Source organism: Alternaria novae-zelandiae (assembly GCF_023758075.1).
Source record: "Alternaria novae-zelandiae strain BMP 2774 chromosome Unknown scaffold_3, whole genome shotgun sequence".
NCBI lineage: Eukaryota > Fungi > Ascomycota > Dothideomycetes > Pleosporales > Pleosporaceae > Alternaria > Alternaria novae-zelandiae.
Window position 1 is genome coordinate 871,984 of NW_026056963.1, and position 20,466 is coordinate 892,449.

Here is a 20,466-nt window from a genome sequence, read left to right on the forward strand (position 1 = left end):
TGAATGACTTGTCGTCTGAATCTTACATTGCTGATCAGTCACGTCACCTTAGCATGAATCTGAATGTCATCACTAGCAGAGTACATACAGTATTGGGTACCTAGGTAAGAGCAGCCCCACTCACCAAAATCGACACCTCACGCAGAGCCCCTTCGCAGTGTATTATGGAACGTCCTATCCATCAACTCTTGGTTACAGTAATTGATCAATGAGATTATGAGCACAGCATCACATTGTGTGTGCTAACCGCTGCCGTTGAGCATTCGGCACTGAAAAGTGCTGTCTTGGACATGCCGAGCGATGATTGCCTTCTAGATGGTGATCATGACGCTGACGTGGCGAAATCTTCATTATTGCCGTCGCCATACTGTAGTTGAGTATATGGAACGGTTCCTAGTACAATGAACACAAATACTGCCTACGATATAGGACACAATGTCGAGCCAGAGCCCTGTTGAACGTCAAGGTTATATTCATCCGCCGCACATTGTTAAGAGCAATGCATAGGCGGTGCAACACGAGATACTAACAGCGATCATTATGGTGGGTGCTATGATACCGGTGGTAGTAGTCGCAGACAGTATCTGTACGGATGCTCGTAACCGCAAATCCTTCAGTGGCTCGGTAACAGGGATTCATGACCCTCCTGCCTATCCAAGGAAGCCTGATTTCATGTAGCGCCATATTCTTGCAGTAAGCTGAACTATTTGGAATCACTACACCGTCAAAGTAATCACAGTCCCTAGGTTCCACGTGATGCGGCTCCGCCCATCCAGTGAAGCTCGATTGCCAGGGGTCGGCGGCAGATGATGACGCCAGCGGGCCGCGGGAATCTATCCGTAAAAGCAAGACCCACGGAGGTGGGTTTGACTTCGTGTCAGCTTCACAGTAGCGCGTGTTTTCAGTTGCTCGATGTCAGAAGGTTGTGGAAGGACGCACGCATCGTGGTGTATGCCAAGGATGGAAACCCGACAGCATGGCAAGGTGCGCCATCTTGGGGATTTGGCTTAAAAGCCGCGTAAGATATTGGTGTGGATGACCCAAAAGTAGGAACTAGACGCTGGAAAAATGAGGCCAGTACAGGGAGCACACCGATCGTGTGGTGTAAGAAGGCAACCGAGTGATGGAAGACAAGGAAGAGTGCCGAAATAATGCAACACAAACATTTCGGCTGAATGCCTAGGTATGGCGCTTGTCTGAATATTTCGTAATGCCGTCATGCCGTGAAGGCACATGAACCCGATTGTGATAGGCTCGCAAAACCCAAGGGACGAGACAAGCGCATGGCGACTATGGGTACTCGTAAACGGTGGAGCTCTCCCACGAAGTGCGCCGTGATGCAGGGCCCCCGAGATGCACCATGACGGAGATGTGATGGTGTCACCATGGCGTTGGGTTATGGCCTGATTCTTGCCGCTGCATCATGTGTCCTGCCGGGTGTGCTTAGAACAGCGGCCCCCACGAATACTGGGATTGGCCGGCAGATGAACCCGCATGGCGCGATTGCCGATATCTCGAGTTGCTGCCATATTCGTATACAAGCGTTGTACCAGATCTCCACAACTTACAACTCTGTGCTGCATCGATCCTGCGCTCGTTTGTCTGGCGTTTGACTTGCGACAAAAGCCCACCTGGCCGGCCTGCAAATATACTATAATGCGAAGCCGCCGGTTTCACATGTCGACCGTACAGTATCTCTGGTCTCCACCAGTTTCGACACTGCATGGCGGCTGCAGGGTTCTTATTGCGAAGCACTGTGCTTCCGTTCTTCCGCCTCTTCCCAGACGCATCTAGCGCACATACAATCTCCGCCAAGTGCTCCAGAAGCCCATTCCCGTCTCTCCTTCACCGGCAGACGTACGTCGCAGTAGTGGCCAAACACCTCTTCATCTCTCTTGAGACCAGGCCCCTTGTTCGGGTCTCTACCCTTCCAATCAACCAACTCTTCGCGGGTCCAAAAGCGCATCGACCCACGCCATTCCCAGGCGACATTAGGATCACAGCTATGATTCGCGAGACACCACATAGGATGAACAGCGCTAATCTCAGGCCTTCCGTCGAGCCCCTGCTGCGCAGACGCTGTTCCGCGGAACTTCGCATACAGAGTGTTGAAGACCCAGGTATCATAGCGGTGACTTTGGGTGAAAATGTTGATGTCCATCTTTTCTAGAACATGCAACGGCATGAGTATGTTGCTCTTGAACGAGAAGGGAAGCGTTTGCGGTACGTGTGCAAAAGCATCGCTCAGGCGACCCGAAGCATCCGCTTGCCACACGGTCTCGAGATCTTTGCCATGATAGTCACCCCAAATGTATCGCACTTCCTTCAACTCCAAAGGATGGAGATCCAGGGTCTCCGCTAACGCTAGTGCGCGGACAAGGAGAAGGGTATAGAGATAGTCTGCCGCCTCACGTGCGGGTACCTTGCCCTGGTCGACGCTGACACCACATAGCGCTGGATGATACTGGTCTTGAGCTAGGTCGTGGCACTCTTCGCTGCAGAAGAATACTTCTTCACATTCTTCGCAGGATATCACTGTATCGTCTCCATTCGAAAGTGGTATAACGCAAGCATCGCAATACGACTCATGAAGCCTTGATATAGCGGTAAGTAAAGACTTTTCCTCCAAAATGGTCTCGCCAGGTGTTATTTCGTCTTTAGCAAATAAGCCCAGTTGCTTCGTATAGTTTGTTCCCGGGTTCGTTCCGTCAGTTGTCGAAGTAGTACTGAGAATAGGCAACTCAGAGACTCTGACCTCCAGTTTTGGTGCTATATCCGCGAGCTCCTCATTAAGGAAGTCGAGGCACTCTGCAGAGAAGCGGTCCGGCTCATGATGGTTCCAAGGATACTGTTCGCGGCGGACGAAGCCCTTGTCTGGATAGTCTTCTACATCGACGTTCTCAGCAGACTCCCCTTGATGCTCGAAGTAAGTCCGCAAATGGTTCCACAAAGACTTCTCGTAGTCCTTGAAGACCGGATCTTCCGGAAAGGCTTTTCTTGCGCGGGATATATAGTCAGATGCACTGCGTAGACAACCACAGTCCAATAAGCAGCTGATTAGTATATCATGACTGTGAAGATTAGCTTCCCACTCGAAAGTTCATCCAACATAGGACAATTTACGTACGCGCTCCTAGACCAGCGCGTTTGCGCCCATGTCAAAATGTCATCATCTACTAAAGACGAATTCTTCTCCTCATCCTTCATGCCCAATTCTGTCATACGTTCAGAGATAACGTCTGTTCGTGCTGCCTCCAAGGCTTCGTCGTGGTATTCGCCTTCATCGAGTACTTCATCCACTAGGATGAGGGCTTTGTATGCATCACCCGCAGCGAGATCTGGATAACCAAGTGCTTGGTACGCTTTTGAAAGCCGTAGACGGCTTGATATACTGTACGGCTCTTCGACCGTAGCCTGCTGAGCCGACACGACTTCCTTTGTTAGTCTCTCACGAAGGGTAGTATTTTTCTATGAAAGTCAGACTTGTCGTGGAATTTCGTTCATTAGCACTTGCCTCCATGTTTCTTGTCAAATCAATTAGTGCTTTCTTGATGTATGTCTGATGCCCGTCGAGACTTCGGAAACTTCTGCACGATCGTGTGGGGGCGGAATTAGCGGCTGCGCTATCGATAAGGCTAGCTCGACCTTCATCAACACACAACCATACGCCACAATGTCTACGTGTGACATATCAGCTTCGCCATCAAGCGCGATCACTTGAAACGAGCCGTAGTTGAGCAAGAAATCTGACGATATGCTTCCGTCTGCAGCAGAACTTGTCGCGCGGTATCTGAGAGCGAATGGGTACACTCAGGTTACGTCATCACTACCCAGGTGATGTGAAGGTGCTAACACTGACCTAGACCTTGAACAGCTTTGTTCAGGAAGCAGACCTGCCTTCGGATACGGGCTCAGCTGCTGATAACCCGATCACTATCGAGTCTATCTTGCAAGAGAAGAAGACATTCGACCTAAGCCTCAACTTTGAGAAGCTTGGGGTTGATGATGCAAAGCAAGCATGGACCGTTCAGGCGCCTGCTAAGCCGAAAGTTGTAGAGTCTTTACCGAGTCGATCCAACATACTCAGCATTTCCGTTCTCGACCTGTTACTACCATCAACGACAGCAACACAACAGTATATTGCCGTCACCACGGCTGATCGTCAATTACACCTGATGGATCCGAGCACATCGTCGCTTGACTGCATCCAGACGATTTCCAGCTTCCAGGGTTCTCCAACTCTAGACATTGTTCCGGTAGACTCCAGACGACTGCTGATAGCTTCGATGTCTGGCAAGCTGACGCTGTTCGATGCAGCCGCCAACGCCATACTGGAAGAACGTAAAGATCACTCCAAGTATGTTGTCAAAATCTCCACCTGGTCTTCCGAAGGCGGTTCCATGCTAGTTGCCAGCGCGGGATGGGATGCCAAAGTAGTCCTATACCAGCTTGATCCCAATGTCGACCAGCCGCGACTAGGAGACCCAATAGCAACCTTGTCGTTACCCAGCATTCCAGAGTCGACCTTATTCGTCACCTTACCTGGAGACGGAACACCAGTCCTGGTAGTTGCTCGAAGAGACTCGACCTTTCTGCATTTCTACGCTGTACCTAGCCCAGAGTCACCGACGTTCACCCTGATCGGCAAGCAGAATCTTGCTCCGCATTCCAATGCCTGGGTTGCATTCACGCCATCCGATATCCAGATCTGCCCTACAAATCCACATCTTGTGGCGATCGCGACATCCAGCACGCCGCATATGAAGCTATTGGTCGCGAAGCTTCTGCTTCCTCCTACTCGTTCTTCAGTGACGGATACAGGTACTAGTCTAGACTCGGATGGACCCGTCACACAAGCGTCGCAAGCCCGGGCTGAGCTGCTCGTTGCAGATAAAGAAGAAGCGGCTATATTAGTCAATGTCTCCACTCTTGCGCCACAAACCGCTTACTCCACGCCGCGTCTCGTCTGGCGACCTGATGGCTCTGGTGTGTACGTGAGCTCTGATGATGGTGTGGTTCGTGGCATTGAAACCAAGAGTGGAAAGTTGATCTCATCATTGGAGGCACACGAGCCTGGGTCAAAGCTACGATGTCTCTGGGCGGGCCAGATGGTAGGGCCTGGTTCCCCTGGTTCAGACGACAAAGGGAAGGCCGAGTTCTTGATAAGTGGGGGGTTCGATCAAAAGCTTATCGTCTGGAGTTCGTCTTGATCCTTCCATATGCAATGCCATCTCGATGGAGGCTATATAGCATACTCAGGGGCATGCATACGTACTTCATGGCTTTCTAGAGTAAGAATGGCAACGTGCAGCTCGTTCCTGGTGCTAATCCTTCGTTGGGAAGGATGTTGCTGACTCGACTAGATTTGACCCACAGTTGGCGCTTTATTGTCCCCAAACGATGCAACAGTTATGCCCTAAAGGACGTTAATCCTAGGTGATACCACTTACCCGTTCCTTTACTATACTTTATCCAGCAACGGCTATCTAGCATGTAAGTAGCCATAGCTGCGGCAACGTCCGCGGCGTGCCGCAACGCCTCTATCACTAAATGCATGCAAAGACCGATCATAGTCGACAGCAGCAGGACTTGCAGGATTACTGGGTCTTTAACATGCCTCATTTACTGAATGAAGTATGGTACTAATTCTTTTTGATCGGCAAAGGCAGTATGCGACACCCCACGTCGATCCGATTCCTCAGCAGCTGCCTCACGAATCTCGTAGCGACGCAACCAGGAAATGCAATAGGTACGGTTGCATGTTCCAAGATGAAGTTGATGACGCTATCAGCAAGCCAGTGGCGGCTTTTACGCGGCACCTAGCGCCGTTAACGGGATGGCGGTGCCATGCACCCTTGCACCTTAAGGACCGCGATCTCGCTAGCTTGAGATCTGGTGGAAACGAGATTAGACGCCGCATCAACGCCATGGCTTGAGCTTCAAGGATCAATCTCTTGCTCCAGATCTGACTGCATACCGGGACGGGGAGGCTTCCTATAGGTAGTTCGCCGACTATCACAAGGATATCCGATCCCTACTCTTACGATGCCGGAACGGGAGATCATGGCTGATGGTAGTTTAAAAGCAGAAGAACGGATCTCGTCCTACGCGATCTAAATCTCAAGTTCGATCGTTCTCATCCCAACTCCCATCTTCGATTTGCTATTGAATGAGCCCTGATCAATCATATTCTAGTTCATTTACATATTGACGTGTCCTTGGAGGTGGATATCTCCAGATACAGTCGCGACACCCACATTTCAACAATGTCCTACACAGATTCTCAGAAGTACGGAGATGAAGACTTTCTTCTTGTCGTCTCTGGGACAACACGTTATGCTCCCTACTTGACTGGCTGGCAAGAATTCAAGGACCACCTTCGCAAGGTGGTCAAAGAGCAGCCGGGATGGGCTGATGTATATTCCAGCCAAGGTCAACGACGAGGGGAGATGCAGGGGTGGTGTCGTCTCAAGGACAGGGAGGATGCCGATGCAGTATACAGTGCGTACCGAAGTCGCTAAACTTGGGTAACACGACGCTAACTCCGTTCGTAGAAGTCTACTACCGTTCAAAGGGCATGCTGGTGCATGTGTGGGAAACGAGTCGCAAGGGTGACGGTTACCGATTAATGCGTTGCAACTGCTCCACATTGTTCCCTGAAGTGCCCGAAGGAGGCCATTCCACTGGGCGTTGTGGCATCGACATCGGAAGAGTAAACCAACTTGGCGGCGCCCGCGCGAGCACGACAGCAGCATCTGGGCCATACATGACAACACAGGCCAGGTACCCGTACGCAATGTACCCGCAGATGCAAACATATCCCCCCCAGCAAGTCGCATATACCCATGCCCCAGTTTACCCAGCTTATGCGTTGCCGCAACCACCTGTATACTCGACTAGCACGAACGGAATGCCAGTCAATGTCCGGGGTGGAGCAGTCTTGACTGAAGCGCGCGGCATCTTCGTTCGTAACCTCAGCTACAAATGCACATCCGACGACCTCAATGCGCTGCTGTTGCAAACCGTCGGATACGCCATCGAAATCCAACTCATGAGAGATAGCCGCACCGGCGTGTTCAAAGGCGTGGCAACCGCCAAGTTTGCCTCGAAGGAGTTGGCGCAACACGCGGCAAACACGCTGAATGGGCGCGAGCACATGGGTATGGTGCTGCACGTGCGCATGGATACTGATACCACGGTGGTTGGACGAACTGAACCCATGGTTGTGAACGGGTCGTACAGAGTACGTTGATGAAGTCAATATGACGAATCAATTTCTAATATAGTGTAGCATTGATAGATATGAAATGGAACATGACTTCAGTTTTGCGACACAAATAGTCTCTTCGGAGGTCATCCGCGCTTCTTCATGCCACGAGGAGCAGCCGTGTGGCGTAGTGATATGATGCTGTCACAACAGCTTTGCACGTGAGGGCGTTGTTGTGGAGTGTCCCACTGTTCGGTTTTGTTATAGGGAACGGGTGATCGAAGTGAGGATGACAGCGGAGCAATGTCCATTATCGGTTGTATCGCCTCAAGTACTGTGTACCAAGACAGCCTTGAGCCCCGCGGCGCAGGGTTACAGGGGCGCTAGATCTTTCGGTTTCAGATCCTAATGCCGTCGTACATATTCCCGCAAACGTAAACTGGACCAAGCTCGAGCGTTGGCTAGGGCTATACCAGCCGCAAATAAGCAACATGACGCCGTCCTACTTCAGACAAGTTTAATCGGCTCGTTGTCCATATGGGTTGGTTGAATTCTAGAAGATCTGTGTAAGGGAAATCACATGTGAAGCCACTCTTCTTAGAGTGAACACCCGCAGTGATCTCGTGTATTGAAGGCTGACGTCCAAGTAATGTTGACCAGGTGTCCGGGTCTCCGGGTCGCCTAATCTTATCTGTCATAAAGCAGGCTGAACGTTAGATCGTCTTCGTTACGAGCCACGGCGGGGCGGACTTCCTCGGTGCCCAACGTGCGATACGGGGGTTCTGGAAGAATTAATGAAGATCCAGTAGGTATAGCACTGCCGCTTTTACCTTCGATTTTAACTTCCTCCTTGAGCATGGTCGATGCCGAGAAATCTCGGCGATGCGCCCTCAGCCTGGTAGCTGTGAGGTCAACGATATTGCCCAGCGAAATGTCGTATGATTATTGATGTATTACATGCATTCATGTAGGTCATGTTCGTGTGATACCCATGATGACGCGCTTGCTAGGGTCGTTGCACAGCTATAGAAGGGTAATGAGACGTCAACAACCCCACGCGATACAAGGATACTCGCTAGCTCATTTCAGCGGCTGGGATAGAGGAAGAAGAACCCAAGAGATCTCGAAACGAAGACTAACGCACGACGCGCCGCGGGGATCGTGGTCAGCGACCCGTTCCGCACCGACGCTATAGCGGTGTGATATCACGCTACATGGATAATGAGTAGTAGGGGTGCAGGAGTGATGCAGGATCTTGGGTTTCACGGCGTCGCGCCACCCACGCGTCTCGTGTACGGCAGAACACGAGCGTTAGGATGGCTAAGCGGCATCATCTAGATCCGAAGCGATGATGAATGAGAACATCATGCTCTGCTACCGGCTGTCGTAACCCAAGAGGCTAAGATCCAGGGGCTGTAAATGTGGAGCCGCGATCGAGGGGCTCTTGTGGCAGGAAGCAGGCTCCCAATGGGAGACGATCTAAACGCTTCACTTTCGCATATGCTTTTTGCTTTTAGTAAGCCCTACTGAGTGTGAGGACTTGTTAGAGATGCAAGCGCGATCGGGAGGCATCAGCGTCCCACCTTCATGATAGTATCAGCAAACCATCACACAACGACATCGCTGACGTTCACTCCGTCGTTGATACGAGCCAGGATATAGGGCCGATTGCGGGCCGTCATCGGTATGGCACCTAGGTACCGAAACCAAAACCTGCCTGTGCAGCAGCTGGGAAGCAAGCCACCGGTTCCTTCCGTCACGGCTTGTCGAGCGAAGCAGCAAAACTAGCACACTCTACCGAATTTGAGGGTTCAAAGTCGAACTAGAGAGCTACGATATCAGCTTCCATCCCATTCACAATGATCGGAGATGGTGACCGCCGAGCCGTATTGATGAAATGCTCATAGAGATGTCGAAAAAGTTTCTTCAAATGGGTTCTTTGAGTTTCGAAAGACATCATAGGCTCATCCCCTCCATGTGCTAAACTCTCCAACCCTTCTTCTGCGACTTCACAGTAACAACCCAAAGCACCACCAACCAACCCGTCCCCACCATCAAACAAGCGCCACTCCAAACCTGCACCCCAATGAAATTGGTGCGCCCGTCCGTCTTCTTGAGTAGAGCCCCGGCAATCGGCGCACCGATAAGCGTAGCAATACTAGACACACTCCAACTCATGCCTAGCCTGGTCCCCAACCGCGAAAGATCGGGTGTGATGTTTGCGAAAGCCGCAGATGGTACAGTGACTAGAGCCGCAGAGAAGAAACCTAAGTTCATAGTTAGTCCAATGTGACACATGAGGCAATACTAGCAACGTACCCCACAGTATACTGAAAGCAATAAAGCTCTTCTCAGTCTCTATACTAATCCAAACCAGTGCCAACAACCCACTCGCAAACGCACAAAGTCCCCATGTGACGATAGCCCCAACCCAATGCGCTGCGACGCCACTGACCAGTCTCCCGAAGAAACTGCCCGCTATAGCCAACACAAGCATGTACAGCGCCGTGCTCTCCGAGCTGCCAAGACGTTCGCGCGCATACGTCGGGATATAGAAGTAAGGCACAATGTAGCCGAGGAAAGTGCTGAAAGAGCACGCTGTGAAGACGAGGAAGAGACGATCATGGAGCGCTGACTTGTCGAACAGCGCACGACGCTTTCGCTTATGCTTCAACCACGCGGAGCCAGAGAGCAGAGCGGGAATGGAAAGGAGAGCAGCGGCTAAAGCGACGAAACCTATAGCGCGGATAGCCCACGGGAAACCAGCGGTCTTGGTAAGGCGGTCGAACATGATTATGTAGATTACGCCTCCTGGGGATAGATTGTCAGTTGTGTTCCAATGCGTTTCGAGAGAGGAAGTCCTGGAGAAGACATACCAACAGCAATACCACTCATGACAATACCCATAGCTAACGCTCTCTTCTTGCTGAACCACACTCCCACCATGGCTAAACTAGGTATGTATAGCAATCCAGCCCCCAAGCCCATACACACACCCTGGCTGAGGAATACCTGCCAGTACTGTGTACTCAGACTGAGCATCATGATGCCTAGCACGACCAGAAAGTTTCCAACGAGCAGCATGCTGCGGAAATAGCCGAGATCGAATAAGGGTCCGGATAGCGTGCCGATGACGATGAGCAGCCAAGCTTGTACGGTTCCGATCCAGGATATAGCGCTGGGGGTAGACGAGGTGAGGAGCGTAGTGCGGTAGTAGGTTTGGAAGGCGCCGTAGGTTAGGGTGAAGCCCCTGGGTGAGTAGTAGTGTTAGCTCATCTCATCTGAGATGTAGAGACGATGCAAGCGTTAACGTACCAGATATTGATGTATATCATGAATCCTCCAAACACCTTCAGCCAGGCATGGAGTCCGCCATCTGGAGGTGGAGGAATAGCGGATTCGGCAGTCAATGTCGATCTTGCGTCTATTTGCGCTTCTTTGTCTCCTGCTACCTCGTGGTTGCTTGCTGTTTCCTCTTGTTGATGGATGTCATCGTGGATCGAAGACGACGGGCGGCTCATGTCTTCTTGCGAGACTGCTTTGTCTCTAACGACATGTTTCTCTTCAACATCTGACTGCGACATTGAGTGAAGAGTTGTGTCGTCAAGCCTCTTGATTCTCAACACTACGGGGCGACCCTTTATAAGCTCCGCTAGCTATGCCGGTGCACAATATTTAGTCACCGATTTTCTTCCCATGGGTATATGCCGATCATACAATTGTTCCGACTCTTTGTCCGATTCCGGTCTCTGTGTTCCGAGTCATGCAGCACGTCCAAAGTTCCAGAACAAGTAGTCAAAGTAGACTGCGGTCCGATTGTTGATTCTGATGTCGAAAGAACCAAGCAACACATCAACGGAGTCGAGGAGGCGAAACAACAAATGCAGATCAGAAACGCGGAATTTACGCGTGGGGACTCCCACCGTCTAAATATCCCCACAAACACCCTTAGTGCCTGAGAGCCATTTAACGGTGACGCTTGCTAAGCGTTTCCTTTCCTCTTTGGCGGTGTTAGTTGGTGTGCGGGGATAATAGTCCCATGCCGAGGTCGGGACTATGCAGTGGGTTTCGTGGCGTTGAGCGGCACTAGAATCACAAAGAGGACCACAATGTCGGCGTGTTGGCAACCGAAGCTTGTAGCAACGTTTGTTTGCCTCACAATCACTTGATCTATATGCGTTCCTTCTAGAACTGCAATGTACGTTCACTGGATGAGTGAAACTCGACGCGCTTGCATCGCATTAGATGCGTGGCTGGCTGTGAACGAACGCGGAATGCGAGCGTTCAAGTGTTGGCGTGCTGCGAAGATTGATTTGCGATCAGAAGCTTGGGCGAAGCTGCTCAATAGATCCGTCACATGTGGTAACCAATTCTCGGCTTCCGTGCGTCGTCGACCACTGACCCAGCTGCGCTGTCGGGAAGGCAGGAGCTGCACCATGCAGACAAGTTCTGCTGGCAGCTTCATGTTTTTGGCAACGGACAGACATGCCATAGGCTCGCAATATAAGTCCAAGTAGCTGTATATGCAAAGAGTAAATCGCGAAGAGACGATGAAGCGGCGGTGAAGATTAATGAGCTTTGAATTGATGTATCCGTGATGTGTCTGAAAAAGCGACAATCGCAGATGGTCCGGCAAATTTGGTAGAATGTAGCCCGCAAAATATGTTATACAAGGAGTGCGCCGGTGCTGTCCAAGCTCTTCCACCGAGTCCGAGTCCAGGCGCGGTATCGAAGGTCCGTCTTCGAGGTCGCTCGTCGGCCGCTCGGAAGTTAAATCCAGAAAACAATCGATGTCATGTTTCCAAGCTCAAGCCGTTGGCTTTGCGAACTTGGCTTTCCTGGCCTCGGCAGCGGCCCTATCCTTCTCGCTCATCCAGCTTCCGCCAGGACCACCGCCAGTCCTGTTCTCGCGTGTGTTCTCGCGTGGACGGTTGTCCCTGCTACGAGGGCGGTTGTCTCTCCGTCCTCCACGAGCGCCAGTACGACCTCCGTCTCGTCCGCCATCGCGGCGCCCCTCACGGCGCTTGTTGCTACCAGCTTCGTCGCCACCTGCCTCTCGTTGGCGCTTCTCGCGGCGCTCTGGGAGAGCCTCATCGAGACCCTTGGGAGGACCGACCTCTCCGAACTTCTTAGCGCGCTCCAGCTTCTTGAGACCCTCATCGTCCTCGAACTTAGTACCAAACTTCAACGCGCGCTTCTTGCGCTTCTCAATCTCTTCGTCGAGGTTGGTGGCAGCAAGACCCCGTGTGTAATCAGGAGTGGGCTCCTTCTTCTCTTCTGGCTTGGGCTCTGTGCTGGCTTCGGCGGCGCCTTCCGCGGGCGGATCGATGGTCAGGTCGTCGGTTTGCGCAGGGTCGATGTCGGCGACTTGGTTGGGTACGGCTTGCGGGTTCGGTGGCTGGCCTTCGCCTCCAGCGTTTGCGACGATCTCTGCGTTAGGAATGACGGTCTCTTCTGTCGCTGTGGTGGTAGCAGCTGGTGCAGCAACGGCATCATCAGCTTCGTCGTCCCAGTCAATCTCATCTTCAGCGCCAGCGGCAGGCTTGTCGCCAGACTTCTCGTCGTCTTTTTGCAGGCGCTCGACCATCTCTGCCTTCTTGCCGGTGTGAGGTAGCTTGCGCTCCTTGAGGAGCGCCGACAGCTCGTCGTTCTTCATCTTAGAGTAGTCCGACATGGCTGCGCGTGTGGTTATGATAGGGGAGGTGAGCGACGTTGGTGAGGGCGACGCGACACGGACAGGGGCGCGTAATCTGGGAAGCTGCGAACGTGTTCGGATGCGCCACGAGAGTAGTGAAGTCAATCAATGAGTTTTCGCGTGCCGCGCGATAATGGGGAGAAGAGAAGGAGAAAGAAGAAGCGCAGTGTTTGATAAAAGGCGCTGACTGTGGACGAAACAATGGATTGGCTGTCGGCGAGGATCCACGGATGGATCGAGTGAGAGAGCTTTGACCACCGGAGCTAGACTGCTTCCGGTGTCCGGATCGCTCTTGCTGAACCCTGGTATTGTGTTTCAACCGGACAATCACATCGCATCCAGTGGAGCGTGCTCGGAAGTAACTTTGAGATGAACAATAGGATCGTTTCCTGATTTTACAATAGATCGATTGATGCACGCTACCACGTACTTTAATGTCAACAGTACAACCACGCTTTCCAAGACGCGTTTCACTGGGTTCACCTGTTGCGAATCAGAAGGCATATCAAGTCCAGAAACTAAGGCAGCGACTCTGAGCAAAAGCATACAATTGGAAAGCTATGTTTCGTTCACTGCTCGACAAGTGGCGTTTCGACGCGTCAAGAACTGCCCGGCATGCAGCACGACAAAGTCTTAAACTAGCGCAAGTGACGGGTCTGAATTTGTGGCATCCATTCCAGTCTTTGAGCAGACAACCTTGACCAATTGGTAGTGAAGGAAGGTATAGAGAGATGTGCAGGGGATCGCAGGCCCCATTGAGGCATCTCAGAACGAGGGTCCGAGCTGATGCGTCATCGGCTATCGGCGGTATTCTCACGAACAAAAGTGTCAGACAGCCTCCCAAGCATCACTCGAGATGCCCTCATGTTCATAGCCCGGACACGCACGTGCTTCTTGCGCGGTTTACCAATCGCTCGTCTTTACCACAACGCTGCCAAAATGGAGAAGCGCGACTACGCGGTACGTCAGCAGCAGTGCGCATGTGGGTTGAGCTGATAGTCACAGGCTGCGGTTGCGGCGCTGAACACGCTTCAGTCCAACTTCTCCATAGTGGATGCGATTCGCAAGTCTGGTCGGGGTATGAACCAACAAGCGATACCCGAGATGATCGAATGGTGTCGCAAAGCTGGATATGAGGTGTGCGGCTCCCACTGACCCCACCCGAAGACTGCGACTGACGAAGCTGTCAGCCCTCAGAGTTCGACCGGTTGAAACCTATACACATCGCCGGTACGAAAGGCAAAGGCTCTACGAGTGCTTTCATCTCGTCTATCCTGTCACAATACACCACCCCCGGCGACGCGCAGACCCCACCCTCAAAAATCGGTCTCTATACCTCCCCACATCTACGATTCGTACGCGAGCGCATACAGATCGATAATGAACCGATATCAGAGGAGAAGTTCGCGAAATACTTCTTCGAGGTGTGGGACAAGCTGGAAGCAGCGGCAAAGGCGGAGAATGCGCCAGCAGAGGTCCCTACAAAGCCAGTATACTTCCGCTATCTGACGCTCATGGCGCTACACGCATACCTGAAGGAGGGTGTGGACTCGGCTGTCATCGAATGTGGAATTGGCGGCGAGTTCGACAGTACAAACATCCTCACGAAACCCACCGTCACAGCCGTCACAACGCTAGGAATAGACCATACAGCGATGCTTGGTTCTACGCTTCCAGAAATAGCCTGGCATAAAGCCGGGATCTTTAAGGAAGGCAGTACCGCATTTACAGTGCGCCAAAAGGAGGAAGCTATGACAGTCTTGGAAGAGCGGGCAGCCGCGAAGGGCGCGAAGCTACACACTATTGATGTGCATCCAGCTTTAGCGAACAACGAGATCAAGCTTGGGCTAGGTGCAGCCTTCCAGAAGATCAACGCGTCCGTGGCGATAGCTGCCGCAGCGGCGCATCTGCGAGTACTTGGGCACACTTCTGTACCCGACCCAACCATTGTTCCGCATATTGAGCTCCCCTCTGAGTTCATTCGCGGTCTGGAACAAGTGCGATGGGCTGGTAGATGCGAGATCAGACGCGAAACCAACGTCGCATGGCACATCGACGGAGCCCACACTATGGAAAGCATAGAGGTCACTGGCAAATGGTTCGCGGAGCAGATAACACTGGCGACTTCCACTGCCACCTCTCAATTCAAGGTCCCTCGGATGTTGATCTTCAACCAACAGACACGAGACGCGAATGCGCTGGCCAAAGCCTTGTATACAACCCTACAGAGCGGCATCACTTCGGGATCACAGTCTCCTTTCACTCATGTCATCTTTACGACCAACCAAACATTCAGCGAGGGGTACAAGCCTGACCTCGTTTCGATAAACACCAATCAGCAGGACGTAGACACGCTGGCAGTTCAGAAGGCGCTCGCGAACACATGGTCTGAGATAGACAGCACTGCAGAAGTGCATGTGCTGCGCACAATCGAAGAGGCAGTCGTAACCGCACGAAAGGTGGCGCAAGACTATGCCAAGGAAGCCGGGGCTGATGCAGAAGTCATGGTGCTGGTGACTGGAAGCTTGCACCTGGTTGGCGGTGCGCTGGAAGTGTTGGAAACGACCACAGCGCAGTGAAGAGCGATACCCATAGACACCACAGAGATGAGAAAACGCTTCAACACGCGTTAAAATTCGTTCAAAGAATTGCATATACTATACATTACACGTCTTGAACCACCTACTCAGACTTTGAATAGACGTGGCTTGGGCTGATCGCAGGTCGCGTGCTCACTTGCCCGCTGAAGCAAATTCCCCTTTCGAGAGATCACAATATGGGTCTTCCCTCTTCCAAGGTCTTGCTTCCAGGGTTAGAAGCAACGCCAGCACGTACTATCCAAACGAGAGATAATTCTGCATATTGTAGTCAGCATTGAGAGTACTACATGGCCCAGACTACCCCAGACTTTACCGCTTCGGCATCGGCTGCACGGCTGGGTACTCATCGCTCTACTTCGGGCAACATCGGATCCGATCTTCTTCGTGATCTCCACCGGCCGCGCATCATTACGTGTCGATGCGCAGGCCGAACATCCGGTCACAGTGGTCGCAGCTGTTGACAAGATGATGAGATTAGACATAGCTATACATTATCTCCAAAAGATGAAGTTTGAAACAGTGACAGCTGATGTACACAAGACCCATCAAAAGAAGGAGCACCCGTTCGGCCGTTGTCGCGTGGCGGGCCTGGGGTCGGTCGTCTTGGCAGTCGGCGCTGGCTTCTGTTTGGGCAACGACAAGACGGAAGAGCCGCTAACCGACCATAGTGACCACTGCTAGTTCTTTGGGATTGTCATATGTTCCCGACTATTTCCATCCCCAGTGATCTCCACGTCATCCTTCGAACATATTAACTCGTCGTTTGCGCTCCACTGGACTAGACCGCTGTCACTACCACCGAACGCACCTTTGATCATCTCCACAACCGGAAAGGAGAGCTTGGCAACCGAGGTCCCAAAATGAACTGCCCTTCCAGAACCGATGACGACGTGCTTTGGAACCCAGGATGGAACCAGAATCCGCCACGTTTCGCTGCTGATCTGACGACTTGCGAGGATCTGAACGGCATCGCGAACGCAAGAGAATTGGGAGAAGCAGATCGACTGCGCAGCGGCACGCGGAGTTTGCGGCGGTGTGAACTCGACGAATTCAATGGCCAAGAGATGGAGAAGAGAAAGCCAAGCCACACTGGCGAGGGTGTCAAAGGGTCCCCAAAAGGTTCGTTACAGCTTCGTGATGACTCAACGATGGAGGCTGAGATGCTGACTCTTTGGCAGGACCTTGCACCCGAACAATCGCGCACGTGAGCGAGCACCAAGCTGGCCTCACCACCACTATCTTCAGCTGGGTAAAGTGGCTGGTATCAGTAATCTGCACTTCGATGCTGATCTCCTATGCTACCGGAAATCTGTCCACGCCCAAGTTTTTCTTACCAAAAGGTGAGATGAAACATCCGAATCGCGTCAAAGCGTCAACACTAACATCGAATTCCCAGACCCGACAAACCAGCGTCTTCCCAGGCGAAGTACCTGCGAAGATGGCAAAGCCCAACCCAACTACGATCTCGGTCTACATGTCGCCGGTCTTTTCATCATCCTTTTCGTTTCAGGCACTGGATGTGCCTTCCCAATGCTCGTCCTCAAGTTTCCGCGCCTTCGCATTCCACCTGCCTTCCTTTTCGGCGCGAAGCATTTCGGCACCGGTGTCTTAGTCGCGACTGCCTTCGTCCATTTACTTCCTACCGCTTTTGGCTCACTGAACGACCCCTGTCTGTCGAGCTTTTGGACAACCGATTATCAGGCTATGCCGGGCGCGATTATGCTAGCTAGCGTTTTCTTCGTCACCCTAATCGAAATGGTCTTTTCTCCAGCCCAACATGTCTGCGGTGGTAACGAGGGTGCGGAGGCTGTATCTCGCCGCAAGGAAGAACCGAAGACTGAGAACGAAGCGCCTGCTCCACCGCAACCAGCAATGCAGAGAACCTACTCGGATACCAGCATGCGAGTCCGCGATCTCGGCGTCTTGCGTGGAAGAGTCGGGAGCATTAGTAGAACGCTCTCCCGGTACCGTGAAGATGGCCAGCGACTCGATGCCATTGAATCCGTGGGCGGCTCTGAAGCGGAAACCCCGGGCGCCCGTAGCAAGGAAGCAAATGACGAGTATGCTATCGAGGAGGACCAAGAGACCGGGGAGCACGATCACGTCCTTACGCCTGAACAGATTCACAAGAAAGCCATAATGCAGGTGTTTCTACTGGAAATGGGTATCCTGTTCCACAGCATCTTCATTGGAATGTCGCTTGCCGTTTCAGTTGGTAATGACTTCACCGTGCTCCTGATCGCTATCGTATTTCATCGTAGGTCACCCTCCTAAACCGACCGTATCTGTATACTGACTTTGATAGAAACCTTCGAAGGCCTTGCCCTCGGTGTACGTATCGCCGACATCAAATGGAAGCCACGCGCTGCACAGCCTTGGCTTATGGCTCTCGCGTATGGTTGCACGTAAGTCCTCCCTCCCTCCACATTTATTCCGTCCCGCTAACACAATACCCAGCACACCCGGCGGCATGGCAATCGGCATAGCGACACACACTTTGTACTCACCCGACTCTGAAGTTGGTCTCCTCGTCGTCGGTATCATGAACGCTATCTCGGCTGGTTTCCTCGTCTTCGCCTCGCTTGTGGAACTCATGTCAGAAGACTTCTTGAGTGACGAGAGTTGGAAGGTGCTCAAGGGCAAGCGCAGGGTGTATGCTTGTTTGCTTGTGTTCCTTGGGGCCTTTCTGATGAGTTTGGTGGGAGCTTGGGCGTAAAGAGAGGATATGGCGGATGGGATAGTGGTGGATGGGGAGTTGGAGGAGAGGGGAAGAAGAGAGGTGGGTTAGATGGCCAGGTAGATGGGAGTGTCGGAGTAGGGGAGCATAGGAAGAAATTGTACTCGGAGCTGGGAACGGGGTGTTGGATGGCAAGATCGTGTAAATTGGAAAGTCTGTAGTTATGTATGTGGCAACCGACTTCCATCGTTACTGCGCCAGCCAGAACAAACTTATTGGTAGCTAGTGGGATGAGCAATAGTCATTCGTAGAAATCTTGATGTTGCATCGTAGTCTTCACTACATCTTAGCACATTCCGCCATGAGATGACACATGGGGAAGTCCATCTCGTCTTTACCCAACTCCGTCGTAGACCCCTTCAGCCCCACGCCCGTAGTCCTCCTCACAACCAGCGGCCCCTTCGTTAAGTCAGACCACCCCACGCTCCCCTCGCCCAATACAATCAACCTCTTCTCCTCCGGCGTGCCCACCTTCTCCACCGCACGAAAAGCCGGATGAAGAGGCCCAGGCCCCCTGTGGTGCGGAATCCCCGTCTTCCTCACCTCCCTAACCACCGTCCCAAACCCCAACTCCTCACCCAGAAACTTGTTCAGTCCGAATTTCGTGTTCGAAAAAGCATTCCCAACCGCAAACCCATGATCAAGATTGACACCCACCCCCAACCACCCCTTCTTCCTCCCCACCTCCCCATCCATCAACCCCGTAACCCCCCTCACCAACCCCGCACAAACACCCCCCGCACACCTCTTCCCCCCTTTACTGTTCAGCACCCCATCAACCGGCTCCCACAGTATCTGCACTTCATACCTCGCTACTTTCCTTAACCACGGAAAAGATTTAGCCAGTTTGCGTAAATGGGCTTGGATTTTCTTGTCCCAGTCCGAGGGAACGAAGGTGTTTATGCGGCCGCGGAAGTGGATTGAGAAGAGGAGGGTTAGGCTGTTGGTGAGGAGGTAGGAGGCGTATTCGCGGCTTTCGAGGATGAGGGTGGGATCCAGGGAGAGGAGGCTGGGGGTGCTGTGGTGGATGGGGATGAGGGTTGTGGTTGTGTGTTTGCAGGTGAAGGTTTTGAGGCCGAGGGGGAGGTGGCTGTTTGTTGGGATGGAAGTGGAGGTTGGTAGGGAGAGGTAGGCGTATATTTCGTTGCGGAGTTCTGGGGGGAGGGAGGGGAAGAGGGGGGTTCGTGGTGACGTTGCCATGGCCGGTTGTAGGATGTGAGGGTTTGTGGCCTTTTGCCGGATACTTCGGTCTCTAGAGGTTTAACGTGAAGTCCAATGAGTGGTATTGCCGACTTCAGATCGCTGTGTCGAGTACAGGAAAATAGACGTATGGGTAGTAGGAGCAGATGAAGTCCTAAGATCACGATCGATATCAAGTCCATGCGACAGCTGGGTGACCACAACCGAGCCTATTGTCTCGATACCACAATGGCAACCAAGCTTCTTGCCGGAGTGAACGCGCGATCACGTGACAGCGCAGCCTGTTGCCCCAGGTGAAAGCAGTGACCCCAGTTGGTCTTTCTGTGTCAGCCTCGCTTCCATACTGCTTGAAAGAGTCTCTATACCTTCTCAAATCTCTAAATCACCGAGAGTTTCCAAGAGTGCAAATTTGGACATGCACAATTTTTCCGGAAGGTGGTGCTATTCGGCAGCGGCTCGGCACTTTGCGCTTTTAGGTAGCGGCGACGATGGTGGATCTGGGTTTTTTCCGTGGAGCAGATCGAGAGCGACAGCGGGTCTTGTTATCGATTCATCTTTCCGGCTTGGTTCTTTGTGTTTGAGTTGATCTGCGGCGTGTTGCGTGCTCTTGCGACGTCTTTGTGGGAAGAGCCGAAAGAGGGTGTTCTTGTGGTGTCGACATACGGTGATGAAAGTTAACCTGACGCGCAGGAAAGCAGAGTTATTTCATGTCATGTTGTCCAGGTTGAGCATTGTCGTTGTTGCGATGTCAACTATGGTCGAGTTTGGATCGCGGCCCTGGTCTACCATTGTCAATATTCGCGGACTAGTGGGCGTGGCTACATGCTGTTGGATTGGGCATGTATTGATCGTATGGGCTTGCAGTGGAACGTTAGAGACCAAGTGCAATATGGGTGCAGCCATGGTTCATATATCCTCTGGTTGAGTCATCGAGTGTTCATCATGTTCTTTGGGTCAAAGATGGCTGCGCCACGCATCTGACAGCCCCAGTCCGTGCGTCCCAACTAGCGATCACAGCCCGTTGGGG

The 20,466-nt window shown here is 52.4% G+C and overlaps 7 protein-coding genes across 7 annotated transcripts; 4 read left to right on the forward strand and 3 right to left on the reverse strand.

The window, feature by feature from the left end:
• Positions 1 to 1,741: 1,741 nt before the first annotated feature.
• J4E88_002265 (uncharacterized protein) lies at positions 1,742 to 3,520 on the reverse strand (the record flags this gene model as incomplete). Its single annotated transcript, XM_049395930.1, has 3 exons — positions 1,742 to 3,071; positions 3,128 to 3,431; positions 3,511 to 3,520. The coding sequence occupies 3 exons, from the start codon at positions 3,518 to 3,520 to the stop codon at positions 1,742 to 1,744; spliced, it is 1,644 nt and encodes a 547-aa protein (XP_049258334.1).
• A 234-nt stretch (positions 3,521 to 3,754) lies between these two features.
• Positions 3,755 to 5,210, forward strand: J4E88_002266 (uncharacterized protein; the record flags this gene model as incomplete). Its single annotated transcript, XM_049395931.1, has 2 exons — positions 3,755 to 3,814; positions 3,864 to 5,210. 2 exons carry the CDS (start codon positions 3,755 to 3,757, stop codon positions 5,208 to 5,210), a joined length of 1,407 nt encoding a protein of 468 aa, XP_049258335.1.
• A 1,056-nt stretch (positions 5,211 to 6,266) lies between these two features.
• J4E88_002267 (uncharacterized protein) lies at positions 6,267 to 7,297 on the forward strand (the record flags this gene model as incomplete). Its single annotated transcript, XM_049395932.1, has 3 exons — positions 6,267 to 6,501; positions 6,555 to 7,243; positions 7,292 to 7,297. The coding sequence occupies 3 exons, from the start codon at positions 6,267 to 6,269 to the stop codon at positions 7,295 to 7,297; spliced, it is 930 nt and encodes a 309-aa protein (XP_049258336.1).
• Positions 7,298 to 9,187: 1,890 nt separating this feature from the next.
• On the reverse strand, positions 9,188 to 10,791 carry J4E88_002268 (uncharacterized protein; the record flags this gene model as incomplete). The annotated part of the gene is made up of 4 exons (XM_049395933.1): positions 9,188 to 9,474; positions 9,527 to 10,018; positions 10,084 to 10,457; positions 10,523 to 10,791. 4 exons carry the CDS (start codon positions 10,789 to 10,791, stop codon positions 9,188 to 9,190), a joined length of 1,422 nt encoding a protein of 473 aa, XP_049258337.1.
• A 1,223-nt stretch (positions 10,792 to 12,014) lies between these two features.
• Positions 12,015 to 12,881, reverse strand: J4E88_002269 (uncharacterized protein; the record flags this gene model as incomplete). The annotated part of the gene is made up of 1 exon (XM_049395934.1): positions 12,015 to 12,881. The coding sequence occupies one exon, from the start codon at positions 12,879 to 12,881 to the stop codon at positions 12,015 to 12,017; it is 867 nt and encodes a 288-aa protein (XP_049258338.1).
• A 960-nt stretch (positions 12,882 to 13,841) lies between these two features.
• On the forward strand, positions 13,842 to 15,481 carry J4E88_002270 (uncharacterized protein; the record flags this gene model as incomplete). Its single annotated transcript, XM_049395935.1, has 3 exons — positions 13,842 to 13,862; positions 13,908 to 14,039; positions 14,093 to 15,481. 3 exons carry the CDS (start codon positions 13,842 to 13,844, stop codon positions 15,479 to 15,481), a joined length of 1,542 nt encoding a protein of 513 aa, XP_049258339.1.
• An 881-nt stretch (positions 15,482 to 16,362) lies between these two features.
• J4E88_002271 (uncharacterized protein) lies at positions 16,363 to 18,218 on the forward strand (the record flags this gene model as incomplete). The annotated part of the gene is made up of 5 exons (XM_049395936.1): positions 16,363 to 16,621; positions 16,681 to 16,842; positions 16,899 to 17,759; positions 17,808 to 17,907; positions 17,960 to 18,218. 5 exons carry the CDS (start codon positions 16,363 to 16,365, stop codon positions 18,216 to 18,218), a joined length of 1,641 nt encoding a protein of 546 aa, XP_049258340.1.
• Between the last annotated feature and the right edge of the window lie 2,248 nt (positions 18,219 to 20,466).